The sequence below is a fragment of the Dipodomys merriami genome, unplaced genomic scaffold (assembly GCF_024711535.1).
Source record: "Dipodomys merriami isolate MVZ:Mamm:240054 unplaced genomic scaffold, mDipMer1.0.p SCAF_122, whole genome shotgun sequence".
Lineage (NCBI taxonomy): Eukaryota > Metazoa > Chordata > Mammalia > Rodentia > Heteromyidae > Dipodomys > Dipodomys merriami.
Window position 1 is genome coordinate 978,156 of NW_027202516.1, and position 15,680 is coordinate 993,835.

Sequence of the window (15,680 nt, forward strand, 5' to 3'; positions counted from 1 at the left end):
TCCTGTTCTCTCTCCCTCTCCACAAACACAACAGCACGCTCGGGGCTGGCTCTCACCGTCGCTGATCTGCCTCATGTCCTGGCTGTTCTGGATGCTGTGAATCATCTCCAGAAGTACTTCCTTCTCCTGCTCCACTGCAGTTGCTGCTTCCCTCAAAGCCTCGACCCTGTGCGAATGAGGAAAAGAAGACGGTCAGCATGTGAGCCATCGTCCTCAACCTTCATCTCTTCATCTACAAGTTCAAAGATCATTAGGAACTTCAAGTTTATTGAACTTTGTTTAGACACTTATTTGATTTGTAATTAATTGTTCATTCCATTGACTCTATTAGTTTTTCTAGGCTGACAAGCAGAAAATAATTGTCAGAAGACAATTGTTGTTTCTTCCCAATAAAATAATTTTTCCTTTATAGTACTGACTAAAGGTACTCCAGCACTACATTCAACAGTGCTGATATCTTTCCCCAAATCTAGAGGGAAAGTTCCCAAAGGTTTGGGGCATAAATCTTACCTATAAATAAAAGCCTAACTATAAAGCCAAATTTTAAGTACTTTCCTACCATCCTTCAATCACACACACACACACACACACACACACACACACACACACACACACACACACACACACACACACACACACACACACACACACAAACTATACATACAGATACCCACACCCAGGCACTTAAAACTAGGCTTTAGAATCACAAATGCAAGAAAAGTTCTCTATAGGGCAGTTTCTCACATTATAGAACTTAAGTTGTCAGCTTTTATAAAACAAGATAGTAACAACTATCCTCCATATTTGCATGATCCCAGAAATACAGAGGATCCAATCCAGACTGCTGCCTTAAATGGGCACAGAAGGAACAACTTCACCAATGTTTTAGTGTGTGCCAGTTCCATAAAAGGGCCCTTCCTTCTCGGCCTGGCCAAACACGTGCTCTCCCCTCTAACCGTCACCCACCTGTTATACCCCAAAATAGCATCAACAGGCTGGGAAGGTTACAGCAAGGCTTTCTTCTTCGGGATAGAAAAAAATATGTGGAACATCATGTTTATAGGAGCCAGTAAGCACAAAGAATTGCTAAGAGTCTTACTTGACAAATGTGACTGGGAACAAACATAACGTTCTGTAAATACTAGCAATGTGGAGCCAGTCCCTCCCCTAACACGGCTCCTTCTCCGCTCTAGTGTTTCTCATCAGCAAGCCAGGCAGTGGGACAGGAGCCCAGTGCATGTGAGAGAGACAGGTGTCACTAGTATGAAGGGATCGCAGGAAGAACACAACCTATGACTCTACAGATAAATGACAAAACATCCATGTGACTGATAAGCCATTGCTCAAAGAAGTCATTAATTTTTGAACAAATATGAGATGATCAAGAACTGCATAATGTTCTAAAATAAGATTTCATGCAGCATAAGCTGTCATAGTGAATTTTTGGGATTGGTAAAGAAATAGAGACATTAGGAGACAGTCTAAAAAAATAAAACTCACATATAACAAAGCTATTTGGGGCTGGAGACACAACTCAGTGGTAGCTTGCCTAGCATACGCGAGGCCCTGGATTTGATACCAGATGCGTGCGCGCGTACGCGCACACACACACGCGCACACACACACACACACACACACACACACACACACACACACACTCTTTGTTATTAAAGGAAATGAGAACATTTATGTTTTGTGGTGATTTCCTTGGGTGTTTTTTCACAACTCTTTTTTCCCTTGGTACCAGAATTTGAGCTCAGGGCCTCGTGTTTGCTTAACTTCCTTGCTTCGCTGGCAATGTACCATTGAGCCATATGTGGAGCTGTGAATTTTGTTGTTTAGAGATAAAGTCTCTAAATCCTGCCTCCAAATCACATTCCTCCAAATCTCAGCCTCCTGAGTAGCTGGAATCACAGATGTGAGCCAACACTTCTTTACATGTAACAAAAATTACCAGGTGTTTACAAGAGAACTTTAAAAAACACATTATGTACACCTTTTCCATTTGACAGTAAAGGCAGAATGTCACTCTTTGGGATGTAAAGATCCCAAGCTACTCTTACACACATTATGTATACCTCCCCATGTGACAGCAAAGGTAGGCTGTAAAGATTCCAGGGTGCTCTTCACCCTGGGTGGCTTCCCCATAGCACTTCTCTGCTACTCCTACTCTCCTCTCCTACTCCTGCTCCAGGAGGCTCAATTTCCCTTGAGGAGACCTGTGCCTCCTTTGGTGCTGCTCCCTCTATTTAGTGTAGGTACCACATTCCCTGTTCAACTTTTTCTTTTAAAAGCTGATCCTACAGTGCTGCTTTAAATAAGTGCCTGTTTAAACAATACGTGTACTATTTAATAGCATTTCTTCCCCTAAATTCAACTCATACAGATTTTGTTGTTCATGGCTTCTCCACTGGTTTGAGATCAAGCACCAGACTGTGTGTCAGTGTGAGAAACCTGACATCCACACAAATGTCCCTTGATGGCAAGGGGCAGCCAGTACGTACTAACAGATCCTGGCGCAGCCACATGTCCATATTGGGAAAGAACGAATCCTCACATGCAGACTGCCTGGCCTGTGCTCCTGAAAAACTGCATCAAATCATCAAGAAGGCTAGGACAAAAACACCTTAGAAAATTCACAAGAAAAAACCGGAGATGCCTCCTTGTGTGTCCCAGGTCTTGACACCTTACAAATCTCTGCAGCTGGGGTACCGCAGGGCCACCTGGTAGGTGGTGGACAGAGGTGCAGAGGTATTAAGGGTTCAGCTCATAGGCTGTGCAGTGTTGGCAGCTGCCACTCTCAGCTGTGTGACTTTGAGTAGTTAAGCACTGAGCTGCAATTCCTCAGCTAGGAAACAAGGGTGATAAGGCTCAGGGGCTGCACTTCAGAAAAGCAGGCAGAGTAACACAGGACTGACTGGCATGTAAAACGGGTTAAGATGTATGATGTGCGGGCATATACTAACTTCATGACAGTTACTCCACACTTGCCATTATGAACACAAACTCACCCTGTAACAAGAGGAAGTTGAAATGGAGGGAAAATGGCAAATGTTTATAATATGGATTTTTTTAAAAAGAATTTCCTTAACAGATTTTTAAACTTATGGCGATTTTATTAGATAGTCCTGTATCCAAAGATCTCTACCATGTTCACTTAATGTTTCTGGCAAAGTAGAACTTTTGGAAGGTTTTCTAATCATCACGTGTTAACACTTCAGCTTTTATTCCCCGCCAGGACGGTGGTGTAAAAGGGGATGTTGTGTGTCCAGAGCTACTCATTAGTAGTCAGGCCTGAGGGGCTCAGGGCCCTCACTTCTAAGAGTATTGTAATAATAGGTGTGCCCCTCCCGCCTCTGATGACAGCATGTTGGCTAAGCACTCTCGTAAACTGTAAACTGCAAGCTGTTCTACAAATGGCTGACCAGAGGAGGAATGGTGCAGGGAAACTGGGAAATGTTCAAACAGCCAAAACCCCCATCCTCAGCGCCAGCAAGCTCCTTTTCAGTCTCCAAACCATCCCCAAGTCACCCCGGGCCATCCAGAAGCTTCCCCACGCGGTCCTGGGGGGTGCTCTCGCCGCCGAGTTACGCCTAGCTTCACAGCGTCTCGCCCTCACTCACTCAGCAGGAGCCGGGCTCCGCAGGCCGCTCCGCCTCAGCCCGGGCCGAGGCAGGTGGAGGCCGGCGGGCGCTGCGGGCGGAGGAGGTCGGGGCTGCGGGGCCGCGCGGCTCCAGAGGGGAGGCCTTCGGCGGGACGCCCGCCGGGACCCTGACCCCGGGGGGGGGGGCCGGGACCCTGACCCGGGGGGGGGGCAGCGCGCCCCGCGGGCCTGGGGCCGTCCTCCGGCCCCCCGCGGCCACCCTCCCCGGCCCGCCGGCCCGCCCGAAGGCCCCCCGCGGCCACCCTCCCCGGCCCGCCGGCCCGCCCCGGCCCTCCAGCCCTCCCGCCGGCCCTCCCCGGCCCTCCCCGGCCCTCCAGCCCTCCCGCCGGCCCTCCCCGGCCCTCCCCGGCCCTCCAGCCCTCCCGCCGGCCCTCCCCGGCCCTCCCCGGCCCTCCAGCCCTCCCGCCGGCCCTCCCCGGCCCTCCCCGGCCCTCCCGCCGGCCCTCCCCGGCCCTCCCCGGCCCTCCAGCCCTCCCGCCGGCCCTCCCCGGCCCTCCCCGGCCCTCCAGCCCTCCCGCCGGCCCTCCCCGGCCCTCCCCGGCCCTCCAGCCCTCCCGCCGGCCCTCCCGCCCGCCCGAAGGCCCCCCGCGGCCGCCCACCTGAGCTCCAGCTGGTCCAGGCTCTCCAGCAGGCGGCCCGAGCGGTCGGCCATGGACGAGGAGCGGCAGAAGCGGCCCTCGTTGGCCTTGGCGTGGATCTTGGCCTGAGCCATGCGGGCGGCCGACTCTGATTCCACTCCGACTCAGGCGGCGGGGAGCGGCGCGCAGAGCCCCGGGGCTGCGTCACCGGCCGCCTCCCCGACCAGGACCGGGGCTGGGCTCCGGAGGGAGGGAGGGAGGGGGGGGAGGAGGAGAGAAGGGAGGAGGGGGAGGAGGAGAGAAGAGGGGAGGAGGGGGAGGAGGAGGAGGAGGAGGAGGAGGGGGAGGAGGAGGAGGAGGGGGAGGGGGAGGAGGAGGAGGGGGAGGAGGAGGGGGAGGAGGAGGAGAAGAGGGGGGAGAGGAGAGGAGGAAGAGGAGGAGGGGAGGAGGGGGAGGAGGAGAGGGAGGAGAGAAGAGGGGGGAGAGGAGAAGAAGAGGAGGAGGAGGGGAGGAGGGGGAGGAGGAGGAGAGGAGGGGGAGGAGGAGGAGAGGAGGGGGAGGAGGAGGAGGGGGAGGAGAGAAGAGGGAGGAGAGGAGGAAGAGGAGGAGGGGGAGGAGGAGGGGGAGGAGGAGGAGGAGGGGGAGGGGGAGGAGGAGGAGAAGAGGGGGGAGAGGAGAGGAGGAAGAGGAGGAGGGGAGGAGGGGGAGGAGGAGAGGGAGGAGAGAAGAGGGGGGAGAGGAGAAGAAGAGGAGGAGGGGAGGAGGGGGAGGAGGAGGAGAGGAGGGGGAGGAGGAGGAGGGGGAGGAGAGAAGAGGGAGGAGAGGAGGAAGAGGAGGAGGGGGAGGAGGAGGAGGGGGAGGAAGGGGAGGAGGAGAGAAGAGGGGGGGAGGAGAGGAGGAAGAGGAGGAGGAGGAGAGGAGGAGGAGGAGGAGGGGGAGGAGAGAAGAGGGAGGAAGAGGAGGAGGAGGAGGGGAGGAGAGAAGAGGGAGGAAGAGGAGGAGGAGGAGGGGGAGGAGGAGGAGGGGGAGGAGGGGGAGGGGGAGGAGGAGAGAAGAGGGAGGAGAGGAGGAAGGAGGAGGAGGAGGGGGACAAGGGGGAGGAGAGAACCCATCTACACCCTCCACCATCAGATCCCACCAGATCCTCCACCATCAGAACCCATCTACATCTTCCACCATCAGATCCCACCAGATCCTCCACCTTCAGAACCCACCAGATCTTCCATCAGAACCCATCTACATCCTCCACCATCAGAGCCCACCAGATCCTCCACCATCAGAACCCATCTACATCCTCCACCATCAGATCCCACCAGATCCTCCACCATCAGAACCCACCAGATCCTCTACCATCAGAAACTCATATGCATCTCTACCATTAGGACCTCCCCAGATTCTCTACCATTAGAACCCGTCTAGTCTCTACCACTGGAACCTATCTTGATCTCTCCTCTTCCACTGTTTCCATTCTTTTTTTTTTTTTTTGTCGGTTGTGTGGCTTGAACTCTGGGCCTGGGCACTGTCCCTCAGCTCTTCAGCTCAAGGCAAGCGCTCTACCACTTGAGCTACAGCGCCACTTCCGGTTTTCTGGTGGTTTATTGGAGATAGGAGTCTCACGGTCTCTCCTGCCCAGGCTGGCTTTGAACCACGATCCTCAGATCTCAGCCTCCTGAGTAGCTAGGATTACAGGTGTGAGCCACCAGCGCCCGGCTTTGTTTCCATTCTTGATACAAGCCAACAGGACAATCTGTACCCAGATGGGTGCAATACCCTCCAAATGGTCCCCCCAATTCTATTCTTGCTTATGTGGAATAGTCAATACTATCACTTATTTCCAGAAAACTGAAATGCCTTTTCAGAATAAAACCCACATGGTATGAAGCCAGAAGGGCTTCACCTACTACACTCCTTTACTCCTCATTTAGCTGTGCTAGCCTTCTTGCTTTACCTCTCCTAGACAACCTCGTACTCATTATGATGAATTCATCGGTCGAAAATACCACAAAACCAACCCACCGAACCTACAAGTTCCAGTGCTGAGCAGCACAGTGCAGTTCACTCTTGTGATTAATAACATGGTTCACAGTCCAGCACGCACATATGGGAAGATGTATCTTAGTAACCTGGGAAAAGATAAAACTCATAGAACCATGTATCACGTTTGCTCCATCCTAACACCTAAAATTCCTAAGTCATCATAAATGAGGGTCCACCTCCATATATTCACACTGTTCATTCACTCACCTTAGATCTTTGCTCCAAGTTCAATGAGATCTTTCCTGACCATGTTTAAAATTGCACACACCTTAGCCAGGCGTGGTATAATAATATAGTTATATACCTGTAATACCAGACGCATTATCATCAGGAGACTGAATCATGATCATGAGTCTGAGGCCAGCCTGGGCTACATAGTCAAACCCTGTCTCAAAAACGTAAAACCAAACCAAACATCCTAAGAAAACCAAATCTCTCCCCAATCCTGTACTATTGCTCTGTTTTGTCCTCTTTTTAACTTTTGCTCACAACACATCACCATATAATAGGATAGTTTCTATGTTTGCTTAGTATCTAAACAGTCTAACCTTCTCCCCTAGTACCTTCACCCAGAGGTGAAGAGCTCTGTTTCCCTCACTGGTGTACTTACACGCTTGGAATAGTCTCTGCTCATGACAGGTGCACAACTACTTTGTGTGTGATATAATGAAAACTACCCAGCAACTTTATCAATATTCAAAACATTTACTTTTGACAACAATTCATTTAACTCTCCTCATGTCATCCACTAATTATATCTCCTTGTATCTAAATTCAGTTCAAATTACAAAATAATTTTAAATTTTTTTTTTTTTTTTTTGGTCTGGTCGTGGGGCCTGAACTCTGTGGGCCTGGGCGCTGTCCCTCAGCTCTTCAGCTCAAGGCTAGCGCTCTACCACTTGAGCCACAGTGCCACTTCTGGCTTTTTTCTTTTTTCTTATGTGGTGCTGAGGAATTGAACCCAGGGCCTCAGGCATGCAAGGCAAGCGCTCTACCACTGAGCCACTTTCCCAGCCCCTAATTTTAAATTTTTTAAAAATTACTTAATGAGCAGAAACAAAGTCAGGGACAATTATTAAACAACCCAATTACTTTTTTTCAGGGTCATGATGGAACACCTTTTTCCTATTGTATCAAAAGCATTTTCGTGGATCATCAGGATCCATCATAGGCCTGCCTGAGGGGTCTGGGGCAGAGGCCCGCCTTCCTCTTGCCCACAAATGTGTAACCACTCTCCTGCACGGATGAGATTCTATTCCACTGCCTGTGGGGGTCTTTAGTCCTCCCTCCACATGCCCATAGATGCTTACCTACTCTCCTACATGGAAAGCTCTGTGCTCTTTACTATTTAGCAACTCCTGCAGGAGTGCTTAAAGTTTCCTACGGTTCCCTTTTTTATTTGTTTTTTTTTTTTTTTTTTTTTTGGGGGGGGGTCCCTGAACTCTGGGCCTGGGTGCTGTCCCTCAGCTCTTCAGCTCAAGGTTAGCGCTCTACCACTTGTGCCACAGCGCCACTTCCGGCTTTTTTCTTTTTTCTTATGTGGTGCTGGGGAATCGAACCCAGGGCCTCAGGCATGCAAGGCAAGCGCTCTACTACTGAGCCACCTTCCCAGCCCTCTATGGTTCCCTTTTAAGAGCCTGGCTTGACCATAAAAATTAAAAGTATACACAGGGCATGGTACACACCTTCAATCCCAGTATTCAAGAGGCAGAAGCAGGAAGATCTCAAATTAAAGGCCAGCCTGGACTATACGGTGAGTTCATATACCCTGAGCAATGTAGCAAGACCTTGTCTTTAAAAAAAAAAGATAAAAACAAGTAGAAAAGAACAGAAATGACATCTTAAGAAATAAATATAACTTGGCTACTTGTGGTAAAAAAGACTGTACTGATAATCCACATGAAATACAAGTTTTAAAGCACTAAGAATATGAGTAGACTTTCAACATGTTTTTTTGAAGAAAATCATATGTGCACAAAAATATAAAGACTAGTATTATTTAAAAATAAGTTTAATTCTATTAATATATTCTGACATCATTTTTGACAATCAAGTCACAAAAATCTAAGCAAGTAAAGGAAATAGAAAGTTTCGTGTTAATACTTTGAAGAAAAAAAGTGTTTTGTTTTGTTTTTTTAAATTAGCAATGTGCTGCTCCAGTTAAAGAAAGAATATATATCTGCATGATTCTCACCAAGTATGTCAGCAGTGAAAGCTTTAGCAGGGTCCCACGACTGAGTTCTAATAAAGACACACCACTCGTAACACCTGCCTGCTCTGAAAATGTGCACGGCAGAGCTTGTGGAAGTCCCCCCCCTCCTCCGGAGCAGGAGCAGAGCTTGATCTCTGAGATACAGACAGACCTCAGTCGCCTCCAACAAGAGTTGGCTATGGCTATAAAAGGGAGCACTCAGCTGTCACACACAGGCGCTGGCTGCCATGCAGTTTGATAATGCTAGCCAGTCAATTCTCTGCCTACCTGCAGTTGTCAATGTCCAAGTGCCTCCTCCTTAACTCTGTTCCTTGAAATCTTCAACACTTGGCTCAAAAACAACAAAGCCCATCCAGTCAATACCAAGTTTTTTGTTATGGATTTTTCATAAAACAAACCAATCAAAAAATCACAAACAGTGCCACATGAGGCACAGAATTTGTGGAAAAACAGTTATGGCACATTTATTTATATTTATTTTCACTCCTAAAAAATAATCTAGCATCATTTGCCCAGTACAAATGAAACCAAAGAAGTAACACTTGGAAACATAAACAGCAGTCAAGAGCTTTCCCTCCCCCACTTTTTAAGAATGCTTTCAACCTAACTATACACATATTTTAGGTTAGATGAGAAACTATGACAATCATAATCCATATCTGCCTTAGCATGTATTCTATTCCTCTCATACATATTTTGTATAATACCCAAGAATACAAAACAGATGTGAGATTTTGAACATATGAAAGCAAAAGCATCTTCAGATATATTTGTACTAGAAGGCTTCTGGTCATCAAGGCCAATTGATGTTGTGTGGTAATATCTTTAATTACATTTCCTCAAGACTTCTTCTAATAGCTTCTTCTAATTCCAGATCTACATGAAAAAAAAATAAAGAATTTTTAAAAAACAAGGAAGAAAACTACATGTGCTTTGTTTTATCAACTACATTAATATTTTCAAGAAATAAAATAACTGAGTATCTAGTGGAGTTTCTACATAATAAAATTTGTTTCTCCACAATAAAATAAAATGTGAGTGAAATCCTCAAATTCTGAAATGAGAATCTAGACATAATCTCCAATTGAACTTTTAAGTATGTAAATTTAATATGCTATGCAAATTACATCTACCTACAGATGCAGAAAGTCAACAGACTTTCATAATTACTGACATATTACCTATCACTTGTTTCAACACACAACAACAAAAATCTGTATTACTTGTTTCCTACAAGACTTGAGGCTGATATATATACAAGATGAAATAAGAGAAGGGTGAAACTAATAAATGGCATAATCACTCAGGCTATGAAAATTTACCTTTGACTTGTCAATTACAACTCAATAAAACTATGGGGAAATGAGCTTTAAGCTACAGAGTGAAAGTCATGGCTACATAATATCTGCAAAGCATATTATATATATACATACACACACAATGCAAACTCCTTTAATAAATATTTATTAAATAAGATAAATAGATTAAATGACAAACTAGACAGACATCACTGGGTTCACAGACTTTTCTCCATCTCCTTCCTGGGAATGAACCTAAATCCCAGGAGGGTAGAATTCCAGGACCTTCACTAGATTCTTATGCAAGTTTCATCTTTTCTAACCTAGCCCACAGCCTCTAGGAACCTATGTGGTTTAGAGGCACCTGTAATTCCTCTAGGATTCAATTGCATTACATTGGATTAGGACACTTATGAATAAATTTAAAAATTTAAAATACTAGAAACTGAATTTAAAAAACTGTACTAAAGATACATTCTAGAGTTAGTGAGATACCCTAAGGTAAGTTCAAAGGAATAAAACAATATTTAAAAAGCTAAGGTCCTATTAAACATGGTGACAAAATGAGTATAAATCCAGAAACTTACTATAAAAAGTACAGTAATCAAGAATGTGATATCAGTGCAAAATCAGACTAAAACAACAGGGCAGACATCTTAGAAGCAGAGCCATGCACGTAAGGACACTTATCTGGAGCTGAAGTGATGATTCAAGTGTTAAAGCACTGGTTGTGAAAAGGGGAAAGAGGGGGGGGCCAGGTGAGAGCATAAGGACCAGGTTCGCGTCCCAGTACCAGCTCAAAGAAAAGCGGCACTTGACTTGATTTATGACAACAGCAGCACCGCAGCATAGTAGGAAAAGCAGTTTTAAAAAAAATTGTGGCTGGGCTGGAAAGGTGGCTCAGTGGTAGAGCGCTTGACTTGCATGCATGAGGCCCTGGGTTCGATTCCTCAGCACCACATAAGCAAAAAGAAAAAAGCCGGAAGTGGAGCTGTGGCTAAAGTGGTAGAGTGCTAGCCTTGAGCTGAAGAGCTGAGGGACAGCGCCCAGGCCCAGAGTTCAGGCCCCACGACCGGACCCTCCCCCCCAAAAAAAATTGTGGCTGAGGGTCCATGGCTCATGCTTGTAATCTAGGAGGCTGAGATCATGCAAACCAAGAGTGGGAAATCTGGAAAAAGTGAGACATTTTAGCAATTACTTGGCTGGGAATGGGGAGGGGAAGAAAGAGCAGCTAAAAGTGTTGGGTATTTGGGTATTTTCACACATTCTCTTCTCTCCATCTCCCTCCAATTCCATAGTAGTCCTAAAGACAGCAGCATATGCTGTCAATCATAGTCTCAGAAAGAGCAAAGCAGACCTAGCCCACAAATTTTGCTCCTGCCTGTTTTAATGTCTGGAGGATATTCTATCTGCAAGACCAACATACAGCATTCATTTATTTCACTGACTCAGAACCCACTCAGGGCAAAAAAGTAGTATGCATTGCTGGAAAAAAATTGCAGGGTAGACAAAAAGCTCACAGTAAACAGAGAGGAGAGAATAGAGTTAGTCATAGGATAAATCACCCAAAGCCTGGTAGGAAAACACAGAAAGATAATTTATCTGGAAAATTAGGGCATTCAAAAGTGTTTGAGGGCCAGGCACTAGGAGCTCCAGCCTGTAATCTTAGCTATTCAGGAGGCTGAGATCTGAGGACCGCAGTTTGAAGCCAGCCTGGGCAGAAAGGTCCCCATGATATTCTTTTTTTTTTTTCTTTTTGCTTATGTGGTGCTGAGGAATCAAACCCAGGACCTCATGCATGCAAGGCAAGTACTCTACCACTGAGTCACCTTCCCAGCCCCAATTAACCACTCAAAAACCAGAAGTGGTGCTGTTGCCGAAGTAGTAGCGCACTAGCTTTAAGCATGGAGAGGCTCAGGGACAGTGCCCAGGCCCTGAGTGCAAGCACTGCAACCAACAACAATAACCAAAAAAATAAAGACGGGTAGTGGAGGAATTCAGAAAGCTGGGCATGTGCTCCAAATAGGGTGTGAGAGCACAGCAAGCACCTGGAAGGTCTGCATTTCACCACTGACGGACCTGTAGGTTTAATACAAGCCTGGTTTGGAAGGAGGGCAGCAGCACAAAGCCAATCAGCAAAGTCTAAGGGAGGTAGTGCTTTGTGTTTAGCTCCTGGCATTCAAGGAAACCGCTGTCAGAACACTAAGTAGGCATAAAGTAACAGGAACTTCAATATCACAAGACATGATTTTTTGCAAAACTAGTCTAGAAGAGTAAATAAATGCAAAACTGCAGCATCCAATCATCAAGAACAGTAAATCCTGGGGGAAGGGAGAAACTTGATTTCCAAAGGTACCACATTATAATTGTCCATTATCTAGTTTTCAACAAATTAAACCACACAGAATACAAATAAAACACTAAGTTAGATAACAGTTCAATACAACACAATTCTAAGCAGAAGCAAGTTTTAACTCAGGCAGTCGGTGTCTACACAGCTCTAAACATGAGGTCGCTTCTGTTCAATACACAATACCGATTATACTCTTGTGGGAGTGGTGGCACACACCTGTAACCTCACTGCACAGGAGGTGAACATGGAGGATTGGCAAATTCAACTCGCCACAGGGCGAGTTCCAGGCCAACCTGATAGTGAAACTGTTTCAAATTTCAAATTGTCTCAAATTGCTAAAATTAATGGATTAAGTCAAAGGGATGGTTCAATTCCACTACCAGACTCAAATTCTTACATTCCTAATAGCACAAACTCTACTTTGCACTAAGTCAAACTCCCTGCATCATATGAGAGACTGAATACATAGAAAACACATCAACTGGGCCCATTCTGTTATGTCCAGCCACATTTCTTTTTCTACTTTCCAGCCTCCATATTCCTAAGCATAAATCCAATTCTCACTGAAATATACATATATACTATTTTCCTTCAATGTCAGAGACACAAAATACCTTCAATGCAAAATACCTTAGAGACATTTTCTAAAATATTAACTCATCTTCTCTGGTTATTATAAACTACTTACCAGGCATCAGTCGCTCACATTTGTTGTAATCCTAGCTACTAAGGAAGCTGAGATCTGAGGACTGCAGTTCAAAGACAGCCCAAGCAGGAAAGTCTGTGAGATTCTTTAATAAACTACTCAAAAAGAGCTCTGGTTCATGTGGTAGAGCTCAGGCCTTGAGTAAAAGAAGCTCAGGGACAGTACCCAGGCCCTGAGTTCAAGCCCTAAGACCAGCATACACACAAAAAGACTCCTACAGTATTATGCAAAATATTAAATAAAAAATGGTGGGGGAGGAGGGAGTTGGGGAAGGAAGAAATGTAAGGGAAAAACAAAGGAGGCGGTAACAATGCTCAATAGGAAATGTACTCATTACCTTACTCATGTAACTGTAACCCCTCTGTACACTATTTTTATAATAAAAAAACATTTAAAAAATGGTTACATAGGGGCTGGGAAGGTGGCTCAGTGGTAGAGCGCTTGCCTTGCATGCATGATGCCCTGAGTTCGATTCCTCAGTACCACATAAGCAAAAAGAAAAAAGCTGGAAGTGGTGCTGTGGCACAAGTGGTAGGTGCTAGCCTTGAGCTGAAGAGCTGAGGGACAGCACCCAGGCCCAGAGTTCAGGCCCCAAGACTGGACCCAAAAAAAAAAAAAAAAAAGTTACATGCACAATCAAACACTACATTTTGAGTAACACAAAGAGTTCTTTAACTTATTAAAGAAAAGAGATTTGCACCTTTAAGGAAACATTATGTTCCTAAACCTTTATTTACAAAATCAGTATTATACTGAATCTATCACAAGCTAACCAATCTTAGTTTTCTCAATTAAGTTTAGCCTTAAATCATCTCAGCTGAGAAAATGCAAGCTATCCTTATTTAAAGGAAGAGCTTTTAATAGGATGGAGACAGAGAGGGTAAAGGAGGGAGGGACAAATTTTAAAAATATAAGTAAGAAGATGAACTCTGTTGGGTTACCTTCTGTGGATCTGAAGTCATTTTCCATTGAAGTATTTTCTGTGTCCATGTTCTCCTCACTGTCACATTCTGTAAGAATAAATGCAAATATATTTCTCAGTTACTGTGCTGTAAGTTATATACTCTCTTAAAACATTGTTTTCAGACTTTTCTCACACCCAAGTTTGCTAGTTATATTCACTAGTATTACACCATTTACCCAACAATGTTTTAACAAACTGAAGTTTCCTGTATTTTAAAAATCATACCTAGTCATCTTTCTGGAGATAACATCACAGGATTTTTTTTTTTTTTGGGGTGGGTTGTTGGGCTTGAACTCTGGGCTTGGGTGCTGTCCCTGTACTCTTCAGCTCAAGGCAAGCGCTCTACCGCTTGAGCCACAGCGCCACTTCCAGTTTTCGAGTGGTTTATTGTAGATAAAGAGTCTCAGGGACTTTCCTGCCCAGGCTGAAATTGAACCTCAATCCTCAGATCTCAGCCTCCTGAGTCACTAGGATGACAGGCGTGAGCCACCGGCGCCCGGCCATCACAGGTTTTATACTGGCACTACAAGGTACAAACTCCTTACCAGGTATCATCTGGGCCTGGCACTATTTATGACCTCGTGTTTATTTGTCTAACCACTTTTCATTAAAAATTTAAATGGATTTCCATAAGTACCAATTTATGTACACATAAGCAGGTATAGATGCATAGATCATAATGACTAAATCAGTTTAAATAATTGAGACATAAGACATAACTAGATTAGGTTCTGTGACAACATAAAAGGTTCTGTGAAAACATGAAAAAAATATTTGCTGTATATTAAAGACATAAAATCCATAAATGGAAAACAAATGTATATTTCACTGTATTCCTTTGCTGCAGAAATGTTGTGGTAAGTAAATATTCTGCCATACTAGCAAACTACTTTAAATATTTTAAGCAATGCTTCACAAAAGTAAAACTTTTTATTGTGAGAAATGAAATGAGCCTCTAAAACTTAAGAACAAAGTAAACTTCCAGGATGTGAAGTCAAGGTTAATACTAAGCAATACATCATAACTCCTCCAACAACTTCTCTCTTCATGGAAGGCCTATGGCAAAACTGTAGACTAGAATCACAAAGGTTAGCTTGACACTGGGGTGCAAAACTTATAAAAAAAAGTTTTTTTTGTGTCAGCCAAACCCACCTATAGAATAAAGAAAATCATAAAGATTCTTCTATTTTCAGTACCTTTATACAGAATTAACTAGGCCATGTAGACTTCCAGGATGGCACAAAAAGCAATAGCCTACAGTCTCAATAACTGGCAGAGGGAACAAGTCCTATATTTTATACAATGCCCGCTCCACAGGCCCTAGTGCCGTATCAATAACCTACACTGTCACAGTAGAAGGAAACTTTCATACTCACATTTTAAGATTAGCTTAAGGGCTGGAATGTGGCTTAGTGGTAGAGTGCTTGCCTAGCATGCATGAAGACCTGGGTTCGATTCCTCAACACCACATAAACAGAAAAAGCCAAAAGTGGTGCTGTGGCTCAAGTGGAAGAGTGCTAGCTTTGAGCAAAAGAAGCTCAGGGACAGTGCCCAGACCCTGAATTCAAGCCCCAGGACTGGCAAAAACAAAACAAAAAAGATTAGTTTAAAAATCTGTATGATTGTATAGACAACAGCTATTATTAATAACGCTGCCACCTCATTCAACGTAAGTGAAGCCACAGCAACTGTAAGCCCATAAACCAGACTAGGAAGTATGTTCAGATTCAACAAAAATCATTTCAGCATGAGTGCTTTTTCACTGCTCCCAAGAGAGTACAATAAGTCCTGTGCACTCTGAACTGTCTGTCTATACTGCAGACAGGAGAAGTGGAGGTGACAGAGGGACGGGTCCTAGTGAACTTACT

At 45.1% G+C, this 15,680-nt stretch overlaps 2 protein-coding genes across 8 annotated transcripts in view; both read right to left on the reverse strand.

Moving 5' to 3' along the window:
- Positions 1–4,481, reverse strand: part of Bag2 (BAG cochaperone 2) — a 20,572-nt gene extending 16,091 nt beyond the window's left edge. For all 6 annotated transcript variants that reach the window (XM_070017256.1, XM_070017258.1, XM_070017259.1 and 3 more), the window contains exons 1-2: positions 4,264–4,481; positions 57–166 (exon numbers count right to left, since the gene is read on the reverse strand). In XM_070017256.1, the coding sequence (XP_069873357.1) occupies positions 57–166; positions 4,264–4,376 (223 nt within the window). In that variant the 5' untranslated portion in view covers positions 4,377–4,481. The remainder of the gene's footprint in view (positions 1–56; positions 167–4,263) is intronic.
- Positions 4,482–8,316: 3,835 nt separating this feature from the next.
- Positions 8,317–15,680, reverse strand: part of Znf451 (zinc finger protein 451) — a 57,626-nt gene continuing 50,262 nt past the window's right edge. Inside the window, exons 14-15 of one of the 2 annotated variants that reach the window (XM_070017245.1) lie at positions 13,790–13,858; positions 8,317–9,367 (exon numbers count right to left, since the gene is read on the reverse strand). In XM_070017245.1, the coding sequence (XP_069873346.1) occupies positions 9,321–9,367; positions 13,790–13,858 (116 nt within the window). In that variant the 3' untranslated portion in view covers positions 8,317–9,320. The remainder of the gene's footprint in view (positions 9,368–13,789; positions 13,859–15,680) is intronic. The other variant, XM_070017246.1, reaches the window with a different exon arrangement.